The sequence below is a fragment of the Plutella xylostella genome, chromosome 4, assembly GCF_932276165.1.
Source record: "Plutella xylostella chromosome 4, ilPluXylo3.1, whole genome shotgun sequence".
NCBI classification, from domain to species: Eukaryota; Metazoa; Arthropoda; class Insecta; order Lepidoptera; family Plutellidae; genus Plutella; species Plutella xylostella.
In genome coordinates, this window is record NC_063984.1 from 4118679 (window position 1) to 4127887 (window position 9209).

General features: G+C 42.1%; 3 protein-coding genes across 3 annotated transcripts; 1 reads left to right on the forward strand and 2 right to left on the reverse strand.

Annotated features, from left to right (window-relative positions):
• Positions 1–73: 73 nt before the first annotated feature.
• On the forward strand, positions 74–3093 carry LOC119694517 (ranBP-type and C3HC4-type zinc finger-containing protein 1). The gene is made up of 4 exons (XM_038120979.2): positions 74–456; positions 1435–1694; positions 1775–2388; positions 2681–3093. Exons 1-4 carry the CDS (start codon positions 392–394, stop codon positions 3011–3013), a joined length of 1272 nt encoding a protein of 423 aa, XP_037976907.2. The 5' UTR covers positions 74–391; the 3' UTR covers positions 3014–3093.
• Positions 3094–4171: 1078 nt separating this feature from the next.
• LOC105392214 (small nuclear ribonucleoprotein-associated protein B) lies at positions 4172–5189 on the reverse strand. The gene is made up of 2 exons (XM_011563810.3): positions 5029–5189; positions 4172–4908 (listed from the first exon to the last, which is right to left on the reverse strand). Exons 1-2 carry the CDS (start codon positions 5029–5031, stop codon positions 4342–4344), a joined length of 570 nt encoding a protein of 189 aa, XP_011562112.1. The 5' UTR covers positions 5032–5189; the 3' UTR covers positions 4172–4341.
• Positions 5190–6001: 812 nt separating this feature from the next.
• Positions 6002–8172, reverse strand: LOC105392212 (Krueppel homolog 1). The gene is made up of 2 exons (XM_011563809.3): positions 7997–8172; positions 6002–7284 (listed from the first exon to the last, which is right to left on the reverse strand). Exons 1-2 carry the CDS (start codon positions 8001–8003, stop codon positions 6248–6250), a joined length of 1044 nt encoding a protein of 347 aa, XP_011562111.2. The 5' UTR covers positions 8004–8172; the 3' UTR covers positions 6002–6247.
• Positions 8173–9209: the final 1037 nt, after the last annotated feature.

Sequence of the window (9209 nt, forward strand, 5' to 3'; positions counted from 1 at the left end):
CTTTATTCGAGGGACAGAACAGAATAGTCAAATCACCGACTGGCGACTGTGTCAGGTGTCAAAATAGTTTTACTTTGTTTTACTTCCTCTATGGTAAAAAAATTACCACCTGTTTGTTTTTGTTATGATTTGTAATATTGAAATATTGTGAGATTGTGAGCCAGCACATAGAGAAAATAAAGAAATCAGTATACATCGTATACATCAGCGAAATTGGCTTATTTAAAACCTTGGTTATGGTTAAATACACCCGTACCTCTGACCGAAAATAATACAAGACTACATTGAATGCGTTTTGGAATCTCGTAATTAATTTTACAAATTTTTCCCTGTGAAGATAAGATAAATAAACTGTCGGATGCCTTAAGATAGTTTACATCGTCTTTTCATCATGCCTAAATGTAAAAATAAATTAAGAATTGGACGAGAGCATAATCAGCACCTGCAAAAGTTTAGGTAAGTTATATGAAAATTACATAGGTACCTAATAATACACTAACTATAACTACACTTATAATAATATTTGCTGTAGTAACAGTTGTCCACCTGGCACCCCAGAGGTGCTGAGTATTTCCATTCCATTAAAGAGCTCCCTTCACAGCTAGAGTAGAGTCAGCCTCGTGGCAGCTTTGGGGCAATGGGAATAATGCCTCATTTAGGTACAATGTGAAGTTCTCGCGACTGCCTCAACTCCATCAGTGAGCGTCAACCTGAGCTGTCATATTTATTGCAAATATAGGGAAGGCATGCATGCTTCTTTGTGTCATGCAGTGGGTGCCTAACAACCACCACTCTCTCCAAATAAGTCCAGCAGCCCCACATTAGGTGGCCGCCAGATGAAAGAGATATTAGCGGCATTCTTACCTCCTCTTAGGATGGCACATGGGTTTTAGAAAAATAAGTAGTTGTTTTTGCAATATAGAGAATAATTTTTAAACTTTATAACATTTAAATGTGTAGTTATTTAACTCCCTAAATGTAAAACTTTATAACATTATTACATAAAATGAATACCTTTTAAAATGTAAAACTTTATAATATAAAATGAATCCTTTTAAAATGTAAAACTTTATAACATAAAATGAATACCTTTATTATAACATTTAGGGAGTACTGCTAACAGGATTAACTTAAAAAGTTTGAATTTACTGTACTCCTAAAAATGGAGTTCGGGTGGTGTTATGGATAAGGTCCCAACACTGCCATGGTGGAATACAAAGGTATGTGAAGGAAAACATTGTGAGGAAATCGGGTTTCTAGATGTGTATCTAAGTGCATTGAACTCATTCAACAAACAGAGACATGGCTCGCTAGCAAGTCATCACTGACTACCCCTTCGGGATTACAGTCTTGAGCATAATTATGTTTGTTTGTAAAAAATTCTATTAGCTGCTTTTATACCTCTTTAGTACCAATTACTGTTACTCTTTTCAGTATAGCAGTATGGGTGGAGCACAAAGTAAAGGCGCGTGGGCGCACAAAACTAACTCTGTGTGGTCCAGTACCCATCTGTATGGAGCAGGCCAGTACGCTGGCGGACCTGCGGCGCGCGGCTGAGGCGCGCCTGGGCCTGCCCGCGCCGCTGCAGCGCTGGGTCGTCGACCGCGCGCTCTGCGCCCACGACACTGACACAATAATAAAAATTGCTGGAGACAATATTGATAAACCATTTTACCTGAGTTTAGATGAACCTGGTAAGTTCAGTTGTAGTTTTTATGTCGGTATGATTGTACACTCTTAACATCTTTTACATACAATGGTATATTTACTACAGAGTCAAGGAATAAAGAGCCCAGCGTCGGCAGGCCGACAGAGCCTACCCAGCCGGCATTACCAGCCCGCCCAGAGGCTCCTGTTAACCTGGAGCCTCAGGTCATCCAGCTGCCCCCGGCTAGCCAGCAGCAGCCCTCGACCAGCCTGCCATCCCCGAGCAGCGCGCCGCCCCCGGCCAGCCCGCCTCCCCCGACGTCCGTGTACGCTGCGCTGGTGCTGGCGGAGCAGCAGGCGCTGACGCCGAGTCCGTGCGCGTTCGAGTGCGGCGTGTGCGTGGAGCGCGTGGAGGGCGCGGCGGGCGTGCTGCTGCACGAGTGCGGCCACGCCTTCTGCCGCGCGTGCCTGGCCGCGGTGGCGGAGCACTGCGCCGAGGCGGCCGCGCCGTGCCCCGAGCCGGGCTGCGCGGGCGCGCTCACGGCCCGCGAGGAGCGCGCGCTGCTGAGCGCCGAGCAGTGGGAGCGCCGCCTGGCCCGCAGCCTCGCCGCGGCCGAGAGCTCTGCGCCGCACTCCTTCCACTGCCGCACCCGGGACTGCGCCGGCTGGGCGCTGTGCGAGCCGCCCGTCGCGCGCTTCCACTGCCCCGTCTGCCAGCGAGTCAACTGCCTGCCTTGCCAGGTAAGATGTAATTATGATTATCTATATTATTTCTTATAGCTGTTCCCGCGAGCTTCGCTTCGCCTTAAAGTTTTCCCTGGGAATTCCGGGATAAAAAGTATGCCTATGTTCTTTCTCAGGGTCTCTAGACCCTATGTAATACTATGTATACCAAATTTCATTCAAATCCGTTCAGTAGTTTTGGCGTGAAAGAGTAACAGACAGACAGACACAGTTACTTTCGCATTTATAATATTAGTTAGGATTGGCATGAAAGGTAAATTATTTCACCCAATATTTGTCACTGTTTCAGGCAATCCATGAGGGTGTCTCCTGTGAGGACTACCAACTACAAAGCCGACTGGCCCAGGCCGCCGGCACCGACACCGCAGACGAACAGCGCACTAGGAAAATGCTTTTAGACCTCATTGCCAAGGGTAAAGCAATGTTGTGTCCACAGTGCAATGTAGTCATAACTAAAATTTCTGGCTGTGATGGGATAGTTTGCACGGCGTGCAAGACGGAGATCTGCTGGGTGACGCGGGGGCGGCGCTGGGGGCCCCGCGGCCACGGCGACATCAGTGGCGGCTGCCGGTGTAGGGTCGGCGGCAAGCGCTGCCACCCTTCTTGCAGAAACTGTCATTAGTAAAGAACTAAAAATTTATAAAATTGTAAAAACTGTTGATCTGAGATCAATTAATATCTGATGGCATTGTATTCTCAACAGAGTTTGTTTGTCCGCCTATTCTTTTGCTCATAAGTATCATCTAAGATTTGTTATTTATCATTCCCAAAGACATGTACCTAGAGGTTTGCCTTATTTTATAGCGAACTGAACATATTCTATTTTATTGGTAAAGAAAACATACAGGGTTTCTTAATATTACTTAAAAATAGAATTAAATTGTTTAACACATAATTATAATATCGCTTGTTGTTTAATCAGTTTTCTTTTATTTTGATTTATACAGAACAGGTTTTTAAATTAGGCCGCGTCCACGACGTCAGGTTCATAGATTTGTATGAATCTGTTCACGACAATGGAGCGGTGCGCAGTGCTGGCGGAGAATTTGTACCGGGCGTCGTGGAAGCGGCCTTACTTAAGCAGCAACCAACGGAGTATACATTATGTAACTTGAGACCTGCGAATTTTAAAAATATAATACGTTATAAGAATCCCATTAATGAGTGATTTATTTCAATGAGATCTTAGGAACTATACAAACCTTACCTAGTATCTCATAACAGGAACCTACAGCCTCATTAATCATGCAATGATTGTAGTGTAGATTCAGGACAGGTGTACTACCTCTTCAGATAAGCTTTCATATTTATTGCAGTTAAGAGCGGTGGTAGCTCAGTCGGGTAAGCGTCCGCTTCTCACGCCAGAGATGCGGGTTCGATCCCGGCGCTGACATGTACCAATGAGTTCTTTTAACTTAAGTACAATGTATACCATCGCTCTTACGGTGAAGGAAAACATCGTGAGGAAACCTGCATATCTAGATCTAGCACATCTAGATATGTGAACCCACCAACCTGCAGTGGACCAGCGTGGTGGGAAATGGTCCAAGCTTAGGAAGGCAGTTTAGACCTTGGGGATATGCACAAAGGTTCCATTCGAGAGAGCCAGGTGCAGGTACTTACACCCCCACAGAGAATAGAATAGAATAGAATTGCAGTTATTTGGTACCAACTGTGCAGGTATTTACAATGATGAGGATATGAACTGATGAGCATAAGTTTAGATTTCTTTTTATGAGATGTTTAGCATTAAATATTGAAAAATAAAAATAAACTCACATTATATTTAAACTTATATTTCTACCTCAAGACCTCTTACTTGAAACTTGCACTTGACAAAGAATCACTAAATACTTCTATCATTCAATGGTCTAAATGACAGATCACATATTGATAGCTTCAACATTATTGAACCCTTACTTATACAGGTTAAAACTAGATTCACTGAACTTAATAACGACGCATTCCTGGAGGAGGTCCACGGCCTCCTGGCCCTCCACGTCCCATGCCTGGAGGAGCACCCATCATGCCTGGCGGAGGACCGCCCATCATAGGCCCACCACGCATCTGAGGAGGTGCAGCCATTTGACCACGACCACCAGGCGCCATATGCTGCTGAGATGGTCCGCCCACCCCGCGGGCAGGACCCTGCAGGCCAGGGGGCGCGCCGCCCGGGCCGGCGCCGCGTCCCGCCACGCGACCAGCGCCTGGACCTCCGATTGCTCCAGGAAGTGGAACTCGCGGTAAACCTTCTTCAGGCGGGGGAGGCCCCTCAATGGTCAAAGATACTATATTTTCACCTCTCAATAACACGAACCCTAGGGTTCTTTTTTCTTCCCTCTCGGCAGTTTTAGCGTTTTTGGATTTAATTTTCCTGAATTCTTCGCAATCTCCAAGGATCAAATTCATATGTTTATCAAAGGCTTTAAACGTTCCAATGAATGTACGTGAGTCCTGAAGTACAACGCGTACTCTGTAGTTGATGTGTTGTAACATCTTATTATTTTTACCGATAGTCTGAAACAAAACAATCATTTTAGAAATATTCGTCAAAAGTATACCAAAACAAACAAACAACAAATACTAGCACTATAAATTTATCAGGTATACAAGCTTCTCAATAAAACCAATACATACCATTTTGAATTTAAGATTGATAAACTTGAGGTGGAATTACAAATACTTCTTAAATATAGTCAAATTAATCAAATCAACACAAGCTTGCCCAAGCTATACCCGGCCGGCAGCCATGACAGTTTTATTTTACAACTGTCAGTGTCAAATGCTGACATGACAGGAAATTGACAGCCGACTGTACAGATTAATAAGATTAGTACCGATAATGGGTGCACCGGTGCATGTCCGATAGTGAATAGGATTGAATGATATTTTTTTTGTTTGATGTTTGCATTGAAAAAATAGAACAACGCGGACTCGGCTATGATCGCAAATAATAATATATCGCTCGTTGAGATATGTAATCGTGTTGCTCGATTTTATAATCTCAAAACAATTGCAACACAGGGAAGTTTTCTGACAGTTTATTAAAAAAAAGTTCTAAAATCGTCCGATAGATGGCCTCGGGTGCTGTTTTGCCGCTAGTGCATTATTGCTTATGTTCCTCGAGTTAGTTAGAAAAGGGTCATTGAGGCAGATGTGGTTACCAAAATTTAAACTAAATAGCACTTGTTTTATTTTATAAGTCTTATTTAATTTAAATTGTTGGTAGAGCTTGGCCAGCGAAAGCTGTCCAAAGAAAACGGCGTTAAATTCAAAAATCTACCTGTGGCCACATTGACTATACACAGAAATAGACTTTGTACTTTTATGCCATAAAAACCATGAGCGCTAATTTTATAGTTACAAAAAATCATAAAAGTATGAATGTAACTATGTATGTATTTCTTAACATAGGTAAGGGTTGTGCAGAGTAATTTTGCTCAAGAAAATATTTATTGACGATATTATTATAGTGAAATCATCCGAATAAAAAAATACTACGAAATTATTTTAATTGATTAGTTTGATTTTGGCAAAAGTAAAGTTTTTAGAAACAAATACTAATTAAAATGAAAGGTGAAATTGATTGACTGTCATTAAAAAACGAAAGTTCTGGATTCATGATTATTATTTAATAAGCTTAACAGATAATAGTAACACATAGGTACCTAAGAGCAGCAATACAAAATCTTATGCTAATACTAACAATGACAATACAAGCACAAAATGCATAACTTTCACACAAATACTATATATTTAGTCTTGAAATTCAAATAGCATAACTTACGTACGACAAGTTTTAAGCTAAAGTGTTTTAATCAATAAATAGTTAGACATTAATGTAAAAGATGTTTGACTAACACATGGAAGCGTCAGCCGCTGGGGCAAATTGTATAACGGAAGTGTGACGCACAGGCGTGGGCTCAGGCGCGGGCTCGGGCTGCGGAATGAGCTTGCGCTTCCGTGGCGGTAGGGATGATGGTGCAAACGTAGTAAATAAACTTGATACAGGCGGTGGGGACGGTGTGGCAACCACCAACGGTGCGGTCACCGACGCCACCACAGGGCACGTAGGAGAAGGAGGCGAACTCGGCGGCGTCGGGGGCAGTTGTTGAAGGGCTGCCTCAACAATGTCACACATCATATTACTGCTAACAACCAGTGGGACTGCCGTTTGTGCTACTGGGCTCCGAGGTACATCCTCTCCATGTTCATTGTATATATGAGCTTCCATTTGCTTTTTGGTATTAAATGTTCCATCACAAACTGTACATCTGTAGCAACGTTCTCCAAAATGTTGCGTGCGGTGCAGTTTAAGCACATGATTATATCCAAAATCTCTATGGCATATATCGCAGGTGTATGGTCTCTCTCCAGTATGAGTGCGTGAATGAACTTTCAATTGTTTGGAGCAAGTGAATCCTTTGCCACATCCTGGTGCTGGACATCTATATGGTTTTTCACCAGTGTGGGTCCTAAGATGAATTACTAGCTGTCCAGATTGAATGAAAGTTTTGTGGCAAATATTACAGGCATGTGGCCTTTCCCCAGTATGGATACGCGCATGTCGATGAAGTTTTCCGGAATGTTCAAAGGCTGCATCACATACTCCGCATCGGTACGGTCTTTCTTTGGTGTGTATTCGCCGGTGTACTTGAAGATTTTCTTTAACACTGAACATTTTATGACAGTATTCACACTCAAAAGGGCGTTCTCCAGTGTGGGTTCTGTAGTGGCGTACAAGACGAGCTGGTACCGCGAAGGTCTTGTGGCACACGTCACAGCGGTGGGCATCAGCAGCAGCTCGATGAGAGCGTGCGTGGGCGGTCAACGCACTGCGTGTGGACAGCGTCAACCCGCACTCATTGCAGCGATGTGTTCGGTCCTCCTCACCTGCCAAACGAAAAGACTCGAGTTCAATTTCCGAATAAGAATCCATTATCACGGGTACACTCCCTAACTAATCCAGGAAATAGCGCGACAACACGAGACGACTACCCGCGGCACAGTGTGTATACGCCATGCAACGATCAGGATGCATTTACTTCGCAGAGGCTCGCGGGGGTGTAACGGAGGAAGGGAGAGCGCGTTATGGAGAAGTGAACGTCCTCTCATAGCACGTGGAGGCCAGTACCGCGGTTACGACGCTTGTGCGCCGCGGTACTGGCCTCTCCACGTGTATCGGCCGCCGACCCGTCATTGCCGCTCGTGTCCCGCTCACCCTACCTCAAATAACCAGATAGTATTCTTTATCATAAGCAAGTATAACTATATATTTCATGTATACAAGGAATTTAGAGCATAAAATGGGCATTTTAATATTTTGTTAAGTGTATTAAAATTAAATCAATTACTTAAGGTAAATTTAATGCAAAAGATAAATGTTACAAAAACAATTTTTTACTCATTGTAAATTAATACACAGTGACGTATTTTTTTCACTTTTCCTGAATATAATATACTAAGTATAATGTTTGCCCCAACCCCAACCTTGCCCCAACTAAGCTACCACGAATGACCTATTTAAATAAATAATCTCAGAATACTATGACAACTACAAATTTCAAATGAAAGGTTGTTTTCAAAATATAAAAATATCACTTACCTATCATTTTCACTAGTGATTAATGTATTTATTAGGTAACACGGTTTAACTGCGTCAGTGTTGGCGTAGGTTGCGATCGCGACTGACTGAACTGAGTGAAACAAAATAGACGTGCTCACGTCCGACGGTGTGCTGGCGAATGGCGAATGTTGCGTTGGTCGAGAGCGGCTCGGAGCCAGCAGAGGTGGCGCAGCGGTACAGCGTAGCTCTGTATCCTGTTTCCCGCCTGCTATACAGCAATATTATCTGATGTTTTCAGAGGAAAACTTCGAATACGAATGCGTTTATGATGACTACTTGATGCCTAAGCTGCTTAAAAAGGTTATTACTTACTTAAATATGGGTAAGTGATTTAAGTTACTTAACCGTAAAATATAATCATATAATATGTATAAGTATGTATTTAAATTTTATACTTAACGAATCTTAAAAAATATTTAGATCTGGAAATTAATCTCTACTATTGTATTCCATTACTACCTATCAATCAAAATGTAATTAGTGTAAAAATATAGGTAGTTTTCAGTTAGTACTTAGCACAATTTTTTCAGTAATTTCGGTCTATGTACCTAACCTCTTTAAGTATAATTATTAATTTCCTACATAGTTACACGCTTACACATGTTAGGCATCTATTTTGTAGGTATTTATGTTCTGTGACTTAACAAAACAATAAGCGAGATAAGATGGCGCGCACTCGTTGAAGGTAATAATAGCGGGGGGAAGGCGCGGGTAGCGGCGCGGGGCGCGGGGCGGGCGGGCCTACACGAGTAGAGTGAAACAGAGGGCAACCACGGGCGTATTTTCAAAATCGACTACTCTTATGAATAAGAAATGTTTTTTTACGTATCAATAAGTAGTAAATATCATAATATATCGTGAGTGAGTGTTTTTTCAATATTTTGATACCTACGTGATGGTGTAACATTTCTAATATGTAAAAGTATTTATATTTTATGTATATTGTGATGAACTTAATTAAATCACAATAACCGTCAGCAAAGGTTAAGTTCAAGGACAATGAACTCTGTTGAAAGCTGAATCTGGAAAATAACGTATAGAATAGATGTTAAAAACTCATAATAGATTTATGTACTTAATTAATTAATTTGTAAAATCATGATTATCAATCACTGTTGGGAATCATTAGTATACATGTAGATAAATACATATTTATTATTCCTTATATACGTAACAGAATAATATGCAATGC